This window comes from Colius striatus, chromosome 1, assembly GCF_028858725.1.
Source record: "Colius striatus isolate bColStr4 chromosome 1, bColStr4.1.hap1, whole genome shotgun sequence".
Classification (NCBI taxonomy): domain Eukaryota; kingdom Metazoa; phylum Chordata; class Aves; order Coliiformes; family Coliidae; genus Colius; species Colius striatus.
This window is the reverse complement of record NC_084759.1, coordinates 66405038-66421335: the sequence shown is the minus strand read 5'-3', so window position 1 is coordinate 66421335 and position 16298 is coordinate 66405038. Positions and strand designations below refer to the sequence as shown.

The 16298-nt window shown below is 44.3% G+C and overlaps 2 protein-coding genes across 2 annotated transcripts in view; one reads left to right on the top strand and one right to left on the bottom strand.

Annotated features, from left to right (window-relative positions):
* Positions 1-321: 321 nt before the first annotated feature.
* On the bottom strand, positions 322-9347 carry TXNDC9 (thioredoxin domain containing 9). The gene is made up of 5 exons (XM_061997820.1): positions 9238-9347; positions 7299-7515; positions 4926-5044; positions 2699-2953; positions 322-530 (listed from the first exon to the last, which is right to left on the bottom strand). Exons 2-5 carry the CDS (start codon positions 7485-7487, stop codon positions 413-415), a joined length of 681 nt encoding a protein of 226 aa, XP_061853804.1. The 5' UTR covers positions 7488-7515; positions 9238-9347; the 3' UTR covers positions 322-412.
* Positions 9348-11257: 1910 nt separating this feature from the next.
* EIF5B (eukaryotic translation initiation factor 5B) overlaps positions 11258-16298 on the top strand; it is a 40436-nt gene continuing 35395 nt past the window's right edge. Inside the window, exon 1 of the mRNA XM_061997809.1 lies at positions 11258-11385. Coding sequence (XP_061853793.1) covers positions 11351-11385 — 35 coding nt within the window. The 5' untranslated portion in view covers positions 11258-11350. The remainder of the gene's footprint in view (positions 11386-16298) is intronic.

The following is a 16298-nucleotide window of genomic DNA, read 5'->3' as shown; positions in this document are numbered from 1 at the left end:
CTGGGGAAGCATGGCGAGCTGCTCACCTCGCTTTCACCCTTGCTCATGCATCCGCTTTTGGCCACTGAGACTGGATGCTGGGCCAGAGGCACCTTTGGTCTGACTCGGTACAGTTGTTTCTAACAGTTACTTTAAAACACTTCATAAACTTATACTTAAGACAAAGTTCATAATTTGCCACATTATTTAGAAGGACTCAAGACTTTTGAAATACAAATTACTTCCAAAGGAAGGGGGAAAACAAAAAAAAAAATTAAGCTTTCTTCTGCTATGACTCAGTTGTATAAAACTGTATAGAAAAATGAGCATTATGTGCATATGTAATGAAAAGCAGTAAGCTTTATAAAAAACATTTTTAGAAATGTACCAAGCATAAACAAAAGATGATTTACAAACACATTTATCTATTCTTCTAGTCATCATCAGAATCTGAATCGTATTTCTTTCCTCTGATGGTCTTCTTATCCAGCTTTGTAAAGGTTGTTCCAAATTTCTTTTGACTTTGAAAAGGTGGGTCCATCAAGTTTCCACTAGAGGGAAAGAGTAAGACATGTTGATTAGAGCCATATTCATACAGATAGTAAGTAGCACCTCTACTTGCCTGTTCCTCCAGAAAAACCTTGGAAGAGAAGCAAGTCCTACTTCCTAAAGCCAGCCTAAGTACCTTTGCAGTGCTGCTAGCACAGCCCATGTTGGACAAAACAGCCTGGATAGCTGTAGTTAAGACAGGACTGTGAGTGTGAACAGCAGCTGTGAGTGGAGAAAAACTGTATGAAAGGCCTTTTGCTGCAAACTGATACAAGATTAGCTACAGTTTTCGAACAGGAGCTGCGGAGTAGAAACATGTGAGTCAAAACTGGGTTTTGTACTGCCTGAAGTCACTTTGTACTATCTGCCTTGGCAAGACAGAGCACTTCAGCTAGTGAGGGTCTCAGTAGGTGTCTGTGTGTGGTCCATGGACTGCTGGGAACAGCACATGTTCACCTAAAGCCACAGCATTCACACCTCTACAGTGGGGCTGTGCCAAGAGGGGAATCCCCTCCCCTTCTTCACTCACATGACCTGTAAGGGGTCTGTATCTAAACATCACAGTGAGTAAGCAATTAGAACCTTCTGGATTTAGCTATACGAGGGTGATTAGAAATCTGTAGGTATTAAAATTTTGTAAACTGCATTTTGCTGATATTTGTTGTAAATGTACAGTTGACTGATTGCTACCAAATTACAAGTCAGCAATAAGTCAACACACCACTTGAATCTTGACTTCAAACAATGTGAACCCCAAATATATCATATCCTTCCACCATCTTCTGACACACAGGTTGAAGGAAAAGAACTGTCTCTAGACTGAGAGGACCAGGATCTGCAGAGAGCGGGCTGTTACATTCAGAGCAGTGTGGAAATGCAACACTTGCACATAAATAGATGTCTCGTGGAATGAACCCTCTGGGCGGTGCAGATGCTGTGGCTCAGTTGGCGAAATCAGGGTACGAAACTCAGGATCTGACAAAATGGACAAAGAACAAAACAACTCCCCCATGTCACAAGGAGCTAAGAGCGGCACACACAGTGCTAGTAGAGGCAAGTTGCAAGTAAAATTGTGCCGTAGCCCATGTACTAACATTTAGCAAATTCAATGCAGATTGGTACAGTTCCACCAAAAGATTTATCCCATAAAAGCCTGCTGCTGTCTTTGATTTCTTTTGGACATGATGATCTTAAAGCTATTTTCCAATCAAAATGATTCTATGATACTCATTGTTACTGAACCAGGAAATGGGCATTACCACCTGTTTTGAATTACAAATTTACATTTGTGTGGTCATTTCATCTGAAGTTCAACAGCTACTAAGCTAAAGTGAACAGTAGCTTCTTTGCCTTTAAGATATAACAATACTCCTTGCCAAAATTTTAAATGTAGACATTGAAATAAATTCAGATAATGAAGTCTCAAAAAAAACCCACCTAAACCTAAGACATTAGAAACAGAATAGCAAAGTTAACCTAACAAGAGAAGAGTTGCTATTTTAGCCACACTAGAAAGCAAAGCAGAAAGTTCTGATGTTTCTCCTGTAAAGTCAGGCTATTGTGGTGACAGTTATCTTCCACTGCCTTCTATCCTGCAGTTGTAAGTGTGGGACTTAGGATAATTCTATTCCACTGCTATGTAAGTAATTAATTTCCACTTCTGCAACTTATCTTCATTATCTGTATTGTTCACTTGGAAAACTCCACATATTCAAGTATACAATATGGACTAAGATGCAGGTTAAGGATGACTTGCTGAGTTTTTTTTCTGAAGAGGATTAAAAATGCTCAAGCTTTACTGCATTGCAACGGCGACACCTAAGCACGTACAGCTGATGTAGAAAGGAGTACATTAAACTGGTGACTCCTAGAGGCCGTATCAAAGCAGTATAGTTGCTTTGTAAACCTCAAGGCAACAACTCTTTTGTTTTTGTTACTGTACAAAAAGGACAATGTCATGCTCATTATAATGCCTCAATATCTTGCCAAAGAGATACTCTCTTCTTTTCCTTGCCAAATTATACCAGTGAAATGACTGTATTAAACTCTCATCGTCTTATGCACGCAACACATCAGCCAAAAGTATAAACTTTTACAGATTCTTCTATCTGCAAGAATGTTCTCCTTGGTTTATTTTCAGATACAGTGCAATCACAAATCAATTCATTACCTGTAATTAATTATGTCTGCACAGCCTAATCTCCATTCTAAGGTCTCTGTAGTGAAGTCATCAGTGTTACCGAGATCAGTAAAGCCCACAATATAGTCTTGTGTTTTTCCATCTTTTACTAGTGCTACAGTAGGAATCACTTTGATGCGCAGTCTCTCACACAAGAAAGGAGATTTTTCAGCATTTAACTTCAAGAATTTTGTCTCAACATGCTTTTTTGCCAATACAGTCAAATGTTTGTCCATTATTTGGCACCTGTGGAAAGAAAACCCCATAAAACATATAAAATGTTAGAATCAATGTGCTGAAGAATATGTATTTTAGAGAAGAGTTTCAAATGAACAGCAAAGAACTAGTTCTATCACATTAATTCCTCACATATGACCTTTGTAGTTGACAATTTAGTTTCATGAGAAACTGTTTCACAGGTAGCAGGATTTAATGACTGAGAGTAACAGCCCAGAGCAACTTTGCTGCACAGCTGCACCATCCATTTCTATAATTTCTTCCTAATTACTCCCACATATACCTGAAATCCTTTATAATTTATTGAGGTCTGCATTTGTTGATGAAACTTCCTTCTATTCTTCTCATTTCTTTCCTTCTATTCAACTTCTATTCTTCCTGCTCTACCTTCACTACCTGTCAGCCTGAAAAATTTCTCAATGATGAACTTCATGTCTTCAGAAAAGTACTCTCAACATGTGAAACTGTTTTGGTGTTTTGTTTCTTTCGGGTTTTTTTTTTAGGTCATTACCTCCACAACCAAGATGCAGTAACTCACTGCACAGCAAAAAAACTGAAATGTTATTTGCACAGACTGCTTCATAGTGCCACAGGCAAAAATATTTCACTTATATGCTCACTCCTATTCCATTGCAGCAGAAAAGCATTGTTTCAGCTTTGGGACAGTAACATGGACTGCTAAAATTGCTTGTCAGGTGGCAGAGATTTGTGACTTGTCACCTGCAATCTCAACTTTCTGCATTATCTTCTTAAGTGGTTTGGCTTAGCTGCATGATTTGATGTGACTGTCCTTTAACATCAGAGCCAAGCAGATCAGAAAAGTGAAGCAGGCAAGGATGAAGGCAACTTGATATCACGGTTGGTAAGCCTGACACTGTAGCTACAAGCTAGCTGTCAGCGTGATACTTTACAAAGAACTTTAGAGAAAGCTCTTTCTTCTTAGAGAAAGTTACTTTCTTTCTCCTGTCTGACTTTGTTGGTTCAAGAAACTAGAATTAAACAGTCCAAAGCTGTTCTCAGCTACTTTAGTTGCAGAGACAGTCTTTCAACTTCTTTGAGTAAAAGCTAGCCAAATAAAACCACTTCAGATATTTCTGAAACTTAAACATTTAACTTGGAAAATGCAGGATGCAGATCCCTCACTCCATAATCCAGTTCTGACCTCTTTCAATTTCTCACAGTGAGAGTGTTTCAGTTCCTATCCCATAAGCTAAAGAGAACATAAAACCATGGTGGGGGTTGGAGGGAAAATCCCTAACCAATGGAAAACAGGACAGCTTCTTCAACAAACTACTCTACTTTGCAATTGAATTTAACAGAAGACATTGAGACAGACTCAGTGAGGAACAGCTGACAATCCAGAACTTCTGAAATTCTTCCCAGGAAGTGTGAACCCTTATTTTAGGTTCCTACTGAGTCAGGATATATTCTCAGATCTAGGATGCTCACACCTTAAAAAAGTGACACAGGCAAAAAGGGAAAGTGGCTGCAATTGGTACACACAGATGCTTGCAAAGTGAAAAGATAAATTCTGGAGATGACTAGGTAAGTTTTTTGTTTATATTTTTATTTATCATTTGCCAGACCTGTCCAGAACATCTGTCTAGAATAACCAAATTGATCTTTTCAAAATGCTGCTCCTGTATATTCACTAAGTTGATATATCTGTCTCCCTCAAACTAAACTAATAATGAAACAGAGTACTCTCAAATATTGTCAAATAAGTTATACATTTATATTCTAAGCAACTATGTAACAGAGGAATAATTGTTGATAAACAGTCTTCAGATTAACTGGAATGGAAAAAAAAATTTTAGAAATCAAATGTCTTGAGAAGGGAGCAAGATTTGTAAAATGAAGGAATTTGAATGCTTCTAAAAATGCTTAGTTACTTTAGGGATTTGGCAGAACAAAAGAACATAGTTAGTTTTGTAGACATCTATAAACAAACGGTATCTTGAGCATAGCTTATTAACTATACCTGAACGTTGTATCTCTATAGAAATGGCAAACCACATTTTTACTTTCTTTGACTTCTTGAAAAAAGTCTCTCTCACTTGGGATTTCTCTGTATTCTCCATGTCCTTTTGAAAGCCATTCCTTTTGGAAAACATAAAAGGAAATAGTTAGTATGGAGTTTGCTAGTCCTTCACCTGCCATGCAAGCTCTACAGCTTTTAAGAAAAATAAAAGAGAGGACCTGTAGTGGAAACCCACTTCATAAAGTAAGAGAAATAAATTACTCCCCTCCCTCTTTAGTTCTGTTTTGAAAATGACTGAAATGTCACTAGGGTAGACAATACTTTTGGCTTACCTCTTTCTAAACAACAGATAGGTGGTTGAGCAGTAAAGCTACCTTATTTATTTGCAAACATAAGCCTGCATAAATGAGCATATGAGCTGCATAAATTTCTGCAGTGCAGCCTCTCAGACTAGACTAGTTCAAACACAACACTGATGACAGAAAATTCTCAGCATCTGAAAACTGCTAATCAATAGCTTGGGTTACGCTCTTTAAAATGCGAGGTTTTTTGGCACACCCAGAGAACTCTTGTCTAAAACTGACTCAAGTCATTGCATACATTAAAATAGTTTTCTATGTCTTTCTCTTGATGAAAAAATCAGGGAGAAACGAAAGCCTAACTCACCTGCAACAGATGATGTTTATTTAACAAATATACACATAAAGTATCTTAATGAGCCCAGCTTCCAGAAGACACACACATACAATAGTCATAAAATGTACTGAGAAATAGATTTTCATAAGCGAAAATTTACAGGCAACTTCATAAACTGCCTGTTTATATTTGCAAATGGTTTAGAAAAAGCTAATCTAGATTTTTAACAAATGCACTTAAGAAAAAACTCCAGCTTCTACAATCCTGAAAGTTAATCACAGTGTATTACGGTAAGTACAGACTAAGCTAAATGATTAGAAGTAGTGCAGTATGACAGAACTTGACAAAAACTCCTTCTGTTTCCAGTGTGCTGGGGGTGGGGGGAATATTAGATAAATCCTCGTTCTTGATCTTGCAGTTTTGTCTTAGCAAAATGAAGAAAGAATAAAAAGGGTTTCCAAACACAGCAAAAATAACCTGGAAGCTAAATTAGGATAGAACAAAGAATTTCCTGAAAACTCTGCACATTAAAAATGCATAGAGGTATGAGAGCATGAAGAAGTTGTCACGATGCAAATCATGACTTGTCCTTCAACAGTGAGTATGCATTAATTCCTCTGTGCACAATCCTATTCCACACCAGCACGGCAACGTACTCCTTTTAGGAGCAATAGCCTACTTGAAATTTCCATTTGAAAATGCATGAGAACAGTGACTTAAGATCAATCGACACAAACAAATTTTTTGCAGAGCTAACACAGGTTCACATCCAAGAGCATCCAAGTGTTATGACTTCTGAAAAAGGAAAACATTAGAATCAAATATAAACTGAATGTTTGGAGACAAGCAAATAGCCTGTCACTTTCTCTACTTCTGTGTTTGGAGAACCAGAGCTGCTAACACTGTCTGTTCCCCAGTATCTCAACCGTGCCATCACATTTTCTGCATTCCTGTTTTGAAGTACAGCATTGGATTTTATGGGTTCCACCACAGCCAGAGCATCTCCTTTCAACTATCACCTCCTCCTCAATCCAACGTATTTCTTTAATTAGGTTTGCTTAGACAGAGTACACCAAGAAACCTACAGCTTCCCTACTTATAATTCAGGTCTCACACCATATGTTCCCAAAATTTTGGCAAGAACTGTGTTCAAACAGACTTTTTTTGGGAGCACAAAGACCACAATTTAGCATGAGGTATCAGGAACCAAAGCTGAATTTCCTTCTTTCAAGAAGAAGGGAGCAATTGTACAAAACCCCATTTCATTGGGTTAGAAGGAGAGGGACAAACAATTCCACCCTAGGAACAAGATACCTTCAGAGCATGCATCACTTATATGCCCTAAGTAACCATCTCTGGCATTCAGAAGCTTAAGAAGCCTAAAGACTTATGACTAGGTTGCCTATGAGGCTTATACTTCCAGATAGAAATGTTCAGTAAATACAGACACACTCAGATCTCTGTATGAGACTATCTTATCCTTACTGTAAACAATTGCAGAGGTTCTTCTTCTCCTGTTAAAACACACAAAGCATGCACATATGGACAGGCACTCACTGTCCTGGATAATGGAAAATTGATAAGTACAGAAAAAGTGAGGAAGAACAAAAAGAAAGCCTCAAACAAAACCAACCAAACAACCCCAAAACATTTAGTTCACATATACAGTTTCTCTCAATCAAAAAAAAAGTCTGTTATACCGTATACATCAAGAGTCTACGTTACTACAGAAATTACTTGTTTCTGCTGCTGGGCTTTCTTTAGTGCCTCAAGCCTCCTTTGTTTAAGGCATTCCAATTCATCTTCGTCCATCTGGTCCAGCTTCTGTATTTCAGCATCCAGATGTTCTTCCACAACCTTGGTAGTCTGAAGTATTTCATTCTCCAGAACTTTTTGAAGTATTTCAACAGAGGTATCAGCAGCCATCTTTAATTAGAAAGTGATCTCTTCAGAGCTGTGGAAATAGTGATATGTACAATTGACAAACAATTAAAAGCCTGACCTTTCTGACTTGCAGTTCACACTGTATAGAAACAAAATGCTATGCTGTTTGAAGATAACAGCATATAATTCTTTTCTATACTGCAACTCCCTTTGGAGAATACTTCCACGATGAACATAGATGGTAACAAAAGTACCAGTAAAGTCCTTCTCTCTCACTCAATCTCAAATGCAGCCGTTGAAAGCGCAAAGGAACTTGAAATTACTTGTTGACATAAAGAAGTAAAATTCACTAGTTCCAAAGGAATGTTCATCCTGAGCCAGATCCATGTACCTTTAATAAATATTCTGGAACTAGAAGATGCCATTGAAAACCTTCAGGCTTTCCAGGCTGGGAGGAGGTGTAAGATGTCTCAGAGTAAGTCTAAGCAATGCTTAGTATATGTTTGTGCCTGTGGTTTAAATGCAATTACTTTAAGTACCTGAGGCACACTAATATATTTAAATCTGAATTAACCTCTCCTCAGCTAAACAGAAAACCCCACAGGCCAATACACTGTTGTAATTAGTAAAACTGCTATTGCAAACACCACCTCATGGCAGCTCAGCAAAAGGATTAAAAAAAAAAAAAAATCCCACCAGCCCAAAAACACAGCTAAAATAACTTTCTGTAAACTTCTCCCTGCCCAAATACCTCAAAAGGCACAACATACTAAGAGTGGGGTGCGTGAAGAGCTAGGGTAACATAAATGATTGCTCTCCTCAACAAACCTGTACCATGAAAAAAAAATATCATTGTAACAAATGACAGTTTGAAATGAGGACAGTGCACTGTCACCCTAATCAGAGTCTCAACCTGCAGGCCACAGATCTGATGTGTTGAGTTTGGGTTCCAGAGTATGCTTGGCTGTATTCCAAAACACTCAAACTACTGGTGCCATGAGCTCTTCAAACACCTTGCATACAGAGGCCAGAAAGCATTTAAAATAGTGATGGGCGAAATACCAGCGTGACGGCGGCACGGTACCTTGTTGCCCAAGGGTAATGCAACATCAGCAACGCTGGGCCTGCCGCCGCGCACACATGCCACAGCTACACCTGCCTCGACCTGCAGCCCCAAGCCCCGAGTCCCTCTTCCCGAAGCTGCTAACTGCAAAGCCTCTCCGTTAGCGGTTTCCATCTCCCTTGCCTGTATTTCCCGAGGAAAGAACCTTGCTGGCTCCGGTCAGAGGCCACTGTCTTCTAGAGATGGAGGGAACCCTGGCTTGGGAAGCAAAGGGAAGCTTGTCCTGCCGGTGGACGGGAAGGAAAACGGAAAATCCCGCCCTGGCAGTCTCCGCTGCAGTCTGAGGTGCCCACGGGGCTCCCGGCTCTTTCAGGCCGCGGAAGCCCGGGGGCCAACAAGAGGCTCCGACGCAGAACAAGGAGCCAGCGATCGAGACCGGCTCCCAGGACACTCGGCACTGCCGGGGCCGCGATCCTGCCCGCTCCGGCTGGGAGCTGCGCCGAAGGCCCGACCGACACCCCCCGCCGGAGACTGGCCCAAGGCGCGCAGCCGGCTGCGCGGTGAGGGGAACCGGCACACAGCAGGACATTGCGCAGGCGCCATGGGGCCGTGACAGACAACGGCCCCCCACCCACCCAGTTCCTAAGGAAGCTCTCCAGGGAAAGCCTCACCGCCCCCAGCGCAAGTGACCAGAGCCCGGCCGGAGCAGAGCGGAAAACCACCACTCACCCGTTCACCGTCCCGCTCCCCGCCTCACACCACAGCCGCGCCCCGCCGGCGTCTCGCGAGAGCCAACTGTCTCGCGAGAGCCTGACGCGCTCATCACGCGTTCCCTGCAGCGGGCGGCTCCCAGCGCGCATGCGCCGCACCGGGACCCACCCCCCCCCAAGCCCCGCCCCATGGGGGACGACCTTCGCCGCGTCCCGTTGCCCCGGCAACCCCGTTCCTCTCAGCGAGCGCTGCGCCTCTCTCTCCCCGCCTCTCACTCCCCTGAGCCGCCGAACGAGTGCGTCCAGGCCGCAGTGCGGCTCCCCCGGCTCTAGGCCGCTGGGGTGTCGCCGCCGCGCTAGCCCTGGATCCCTCTCTTTCCCTCACCTCGGCGTGCTGCCGCTGTGGAGTGGGTGTAACGGCTGCGGGGGGGAGCTGGGGGGGCTCGGGCTCCCTGCCGCCTTTCTAGAGGACTGTTGGGGGTTGGGCGTGCGAGGCGGAGCCCGCGCTGGGAGTTGGGGCGCGGCGGAGGCGTTCCGGCCAGGAGCCGCGGGGCCGGCCCGGGCCGGGGCCCTCGGGTCATGCCGTGAGGTAAGAGGGGCCCGCGCGGCGCCTCAGGCAGCCCCGCGCCGGACGCCCCTCTCGGGAAGGTGGGGGAAGGCGGGCGCTGGGCTGAGGCGGGGCTCGGCGGCGGGGCTCAGCCGCCGCTCTCCGCCTGTCTGCTTGGGAAGACGGAGCAGCAGGGGCGGCGTATCGTGTCTTTGCTTTCCTTGCAAGCGCATCGGAAGACCCACAGATTTAAGTAACAGGTCATTAAAGTGTATTTGCAAAAAGACAAGTGTTCTGCTTTCTTGTTTCCTGGAAATCTGGCTCCCTTGAGACTGAACTATGCTGATGAGGAAGGTGCAGTAGGGAGATAAACTCTAGGCCTTATCTCCAGTCGGCTGGGAGAGGCTGATAAGGAGTTGTAGCTGTATAAAGGCGGGGAGAAGTAGGAATTGCGGGGTTTAGGGAGCGAGTTAAGATAGAGGTTGTGATCCTGAGGCTGAAAGATTAAGAGAACAGTGAAGCTTGCACTGTCTGCAGAAAGAATTACTGCAATGGGGCGATGCAGCAACAGAAAACATGAAGCTCTTAAAAGTATATTAAATCGTCTCACGTCTGCGACCTTTGTTATTCCTGCTCCATCTTGCTTTGTTCTTGAGAAATGTGTCCAGGAGGAGACAGCGTTGCACCTGGGAGACCCTCTGCTTTAACATACTGTTAGCTGTCTAAATTCTGTGCCATATTTCCATGCACTTAGGCTGCCTTCTCTTGCCCTGCCACAGCAGCATCCAGGCTCTTCACGGTGAGAGCACAGCGCCGTTTCAGCTCTCATGCTGCAAGGCATTTTGGAGGGGAGAAGAAGTAAAAACTTTGTGCATGGGAAAAATCTGTCCAGGAGGGAAGGAGATGCTTATCCCTGTGCCCGCGTGACTGCCTGCTCTCTGTACTGCTACTTTGCACTATAAAAAGCTTTCCCCTTAAATTCTCTGTGCCCCTGCTTTGACCTGGCAGTCCTATTTGCCTCCAGATAAACGCTTTCAAACGTATTTGCTTTATTTTAACTATTTTGTCGAGGCTTTTTTTGCGGTCGACTGGGCTACAACCCTGCCAGGAGTTCAGTCCCCCACCTTCCATGTGGCCTCTGTGCAAGCAGAAGGCCTGTAAGGAAGCTACAGATTTAGGGCACGGCTTAGACATTTTCCAGGGCTGCCCGAAGCCCAAACAGCTGGCAACAAAGGAGCCGGTCGCTGCCATCCCCAAGAGCTGCCGTATCCGCGGCCAGGGGCCCGCCGGTCCCGGCCCTCCCCTTCCCGTGCCTGGGCCAGAGCCGGAGACAGCCAAGCAGCGCCGCCTTCTCCCCCTCCGGCCGGTAGGGGACGCCACCAAGCGGAGAGCGCTGCCAGGGCCCGGCGGTGACCGCCGCGTGCCGGCGCGGGGCAGGCCGGGACGGTGGCGGGGGGGATGGTGCGCGTGCGCGTGCGCGGCGCGCGGCGGGGCGGGCGCTGAGGGCGGCTTTACCATATGCGCGGGGCTGCGCGCGGGCGAGCGGGTAGCGCTGAGGTGGGGGCCGCGCGCCGGGGTCGCCGCCATGGGCAAGAAGCAGAAGAACAAGAGCGAGGACAGGTAGGGCGGCGGTGGTGGTGGTGGTCCCTGCAGTCCCTTCTCCTCGTCTTTCTCCTTGGGCCACTGACAGCCGGTGGCGAGCCGCCGGTGCCGCGACGCTGAGTCAGGCCCTGCCGGGGCTCGCGGCCTCCGTCGGAGGTGGCGGGCAGGCGGGGCTGGCCAGGCCCGGCCTGGCCTGGCCCGGTGGCCGTTGGCCGGGCGGCGCCGGCGTGGAAGGCCCGGTCGGGTGTCCCTCACACAGGGAAGCGGCCACGGCCATGCGTGTGGGCCCGGCCGGCGTCGGAGGTCTGAGGAGACGGCGGCCGCGGAGGACGCTGAGTGTCCCGCGGGCGGCGGTGCGGAGGGGGGAGGTTGACGGCCGGAGGGTGCTGACGGCAGCGGGAGGAACTCTGCCGCTGGCACTGGAGCGGACGCGCTGCTGCCGCCGTCTTTGCGCACCCTCTGTGAAAGGCGCTTCCCTGAGCCTGGCCCGAGTTCTCGGGGAGTTGGTCCGGGAGCGGGCGATGACAGACGGCCGCTGGCTGTGAGCGCAGAGCTCGATTGTCAGCTAAAAACAGCTGCTTGCTTCAATTGCAGTGCCTGAAGTAGTTTTTTGGGTTTTTTTGGGTGGTGTTTTTTTTTAATGGAAGATAATGCCAAAACTTAGTGATTTGTGCATCTTTAGTAAATGTAGATGTTAAGACATTTTAAGGGTTGGAAGATAAGAGGATCACTTCTATGGTTGTGCATATATCTTGGCTACTGCCCCATCTGTGAACTTTTTTTGTGTGTAAGAATTACTTACAGTGGCAGCTGTATCAACCATATGGAACGCTTGACTGAATAACGTTGTGTATATACGTTCTAGCAGGCGAGAACATATTGTTACCTATGACTATAAAATAATAAAACCAGAAATACAATCAACTTTGAAAGTGTTTTTAGTTGTTAATACTGAAAAGGAGTTAAATAAAAACTGACATCTCAAAATGTGTATGATCTAGAAATTACAGCCTTTCTTCCTTACCTGGACTACTTGGTTTGTGTATCCTGTTTGTCTTTAAGTGGTTCTCTTCCTGAAATACTCCCTGTGACAGCTCTTTCAAAAAATGTTATTCTCTAAGCATTTCTTACTATCTAGATCTGTGTTGCATTAAGTCATTGATGTTAGTGACTTAAGGTTGTTACCCTTTATTAGCTTAGGATGAAAACTGTTTTAGTTTCTCTAGCCCTTTCAGAGTATTGAGTATTTTGCTACTGAGGCGTTTTGCTCGCCTGTTTTTCCTCATGCCGCTTGTCATTGCATGTATGCTGCTTTGTAGTGTCTGCAGTTATCAGCTTCTTTCACAGGCTGTATTTCACAGGTTTCTCTTGGGAGCAGCTCTGTCCAGAAGAAGAAGATGAGTTAAATGTGATTTGAGAAAGAAGAGGGAAGCGTTGGATCTTTGTGTTCTAAAGGAAAGGAGGCCCAGTGCTTGTCTTTGTACCTGGTGTAGTAGATGGCCAGAATCATGCAGAAGCCTTCGGGTACTGAATTGCTTCTGCTTCGGGCCCTTCCAGTAACAGCAGCTGATGTGCAGGGGATGCTTTGAGAGCTTTGCTGCCTACTGGATACCCTGTTCTCTTTGTGTGTCTCTGCATGTATTTCTGTGTGTCAGTAAGTTACTGAACATGGACCTCCTCGAGTTCTCTGCACAAAGTCTCATTTCTATCTTAAAAAAAAAGGAAGCATACCTTAAAAGAGAAGACAAGAATTTATTGATAGAATAATTGAAATATTGAAAGTATAATTATTATTAATTCAGATCTAATTGTTAAAAAAAAGGAATAAAGCAATTTAAGTAGTTACACTCACCATCTCACTGCTGCTCTGAGTCCTGAAGTCAGTGGTTTCACCAGTCCTGCTGGTGGTGAGCTGTTACAGTGAATTGTCAGCATCAAGTGTCCTTCATGAGGAGCAATATGATTGTTTGTGTGGATGGTTTAGTCTTCCTCACTGTATGACCCACCTGAGATTGCTTTTATGTGCTTGCTAACATGCTCATGTGCCTTTGCTCTTCATTGGTGTGCAGCTCCATGTTACATCCAAATATGCAAAAGACGCTATATTTTAGATGCCATTTCTTTCTTGCTGCTTACTGCTAAAACCAGTTTTGTCCTGGTCTGCGTTTCTCTTAGCCAGCTGCTGGTGGGTTGTGGGGTGTGCGGTGCCGAGTCCTGTACAAGCCATCTCTGTTTATCTTGTGCCTGTACTCTTCTCTGCTGCATCTGCTGTCTCCACTTCCCAAGGCTTCTGCTACCATACCAGGCCTGTATTTCTCTACAGTACATCATTGTTGTACAGTTCTGAATATCTCATTCTCTACAGAGTAACTGCTTGTTACAGCAATCTGTGGGAATCTGTGGTTGCAGCAGGCCTGGGTAAACAAAAGAGGAACTAATTAGGCATAGGTACCTGGACCATTAGAGAAGTTGCAGTCACAGCTAAATCAAGTAATGATTGCAGGCAGATCAAGAACAGTTCAGCCAAAGTAAGCCTGACAGCCCTTGCAAATGAAGTACAGAGCTTATGGACTACTACTAGCTGTGGCAATACACTGTTGCAGGGCTACATAGTTGTATGACAATGGGAGGGATGATGTGGAAGAGTAATTTGAACAGATATGTGTTTGAGAGGAAGGGCAGGGTAGTTAGACTGATTGTATTGTAAAGCAGAGAATTTGAGAGGATGGGGTTGAGGATGGATATGGAAGACCGTTGATGTTGTGCAATAGGCTCTGTCTGCAGAGATACCCTCATTGTGTGGTGGTGTTGGTTCTAGCTGACACCCCTATGAATGTCAAGTTCCTTTGAGGGACAAGGCTGCATTGTGTATTTGCATCAATAGCTTGAAGTCGGACTTCAGCGTCTCCCTAATCAGTCTCCCTTCCATTCCTGGTAGAGTGAGAAAGGAATAGCACTATGTAATCAAAGACTTCAAGTTAGTTTTGCCTCCAGAGTCTTCAATTCAGTGCGATGTGGTGTTTGTTTCCTTCTCTTTTTTTTTTTTCCTCTCTTCTTCCCTAACAGTTACATTACAGGTACAGTCCCCTGCATCCCTTTTGGCTGCAGCTCCCAAGGCATGTGGCAGCTCATTGACATAACTTGTGCAGAGGAAGAAAGTGGGAGGATGCAGGTGGTATGTCTGTATTGTGAATGCTGGACTGAGAGTTAACGTGAGAAGGAGATTTCTGCTTATTTTCTGGTATAGTGAGACAAGTTATGGAAGGTGGAAGGTATGTAATCTTTACTCCGCTTTTCTCTCCTCGCCCCCATAGCTTTGACTCCTGTTGTGTAGTTTCTGCCTCCTTTGTTTCTGCTGAGTACAGTAGAGACCACACTGATGGGTATTGATATACATCTAGGAAGTGTGCTGGTAAATGAGGATGAGGATGGATTTTGTCATGGTAAGCTGGTGTAAGTACATAGGGACAAGACCCTGAGTGAGATGATAGCTATGGTGAGTAGGGAAAGAATGAGAATGCAGGACTGTTGCCTCTTAGGACTAGAGGTTGTTACCTGAACAAATACACCTACAAATCTGTTTATACTGTACCAGTAACTCTGTTGTTCTCCTCTGGATCTCTGTTGTTGACCCTTGCTGCTTGATTGTTGTGCGTTTGTCAATGAGGAACATACTTCTCTAGAATGGACAGGTATACAGTCTCTGAAGGAAGAACTCAGAGTGGTGTATTAGGTGCTATGTAAAGGTGGAGAGTGTCTTGTGTCATAAATAGCTCATAAGGTGTTACAGAAGTTGCTTTAATGATTTCCTCTTTGGAATTTTGATGGGTGTGTTGATAGATCTTTTTCAAATGAAACTTCATAGCAAATATTTCAATAAAAAATATGAGGTATCTGAATTTTCAGGCTTTCGTAATAGAAGAGTAGATGTTCTGATATGTGGTCTAGCTCCTCCAAAGCAGTAACTTGTCATGTCCAGGTTCTTGGATGGAGTTGTAATGGCAGAAGGTATGTCAAGGTTTTACCCTGCTGTCTTTGTGAATTTAGTGTAGGATTTTTTTAAAACTTAATTTATTCAAATGTGTGGGAAGAAAGGCTTTTGTAAACTACAGAACTGTGCTTTGAAATAAATCCTCAAACTACTGCTCTAGATTTGCAAGCAAGTGTGCTATATACTGTATATTACAAATTATTTCCTGTCTGGAACATGGATCTTCCCCCTTGATGGTTGGTCTTGGCTTTTCATGTGTTTTTCCTCTTTCCCCAGCTGTAAGTCATCTTCGTCTTGTCTTAGTAGTTTTGCTTAGCTTACTGTTAGGTTGTCTTTAGGCATGTTTATTCTTGTGCCCTTTAACATTGTGAACTGTTGCCTAGGCATAGCACTCTGATCATTCATACACGTTGCTTTAGAAGTTACAGGTGCCAGCTGTGATTCTGAAGCCAAGAGTGAACACTGCTGCTAAAATAAGACTTGCAGCACTATTGCTGATGCTATATATTGCTTTCTCTTCTGCAAATTAAATTGCTGGCAATGTCTACTAGGTGTTCTATTTGGCTCTTTTTCATTAGTGTGTTCAATAAAGTCTTCAAAATGTTGTGTAGGAGAGTTCTGTGAAGCCTAGAGAGCTTACAGACACCTGTAGTTAGGAACATTCTGTACACTGGAAAACTTACAATAACTACCTCTACTTCTCAAACATATTTCCACAAGCAAAGCTTTCTGCATCTATGTCAAGGAGAAAGGCTGATAAACCTTTCAAATCCTTGTTTTGCAAATATCATTTGTAAGATGCCAGGGTTTCATACTGAAAGATGGAGTGAAATAATGCAAAATATTTTTTCTACTACAAAAATTTGTCAACCTGCTCTAAGCAAATATGTATTTCTGTTCCTCCCAAACCTGTTGTTTTAAATGCAGGCATTTCATATTT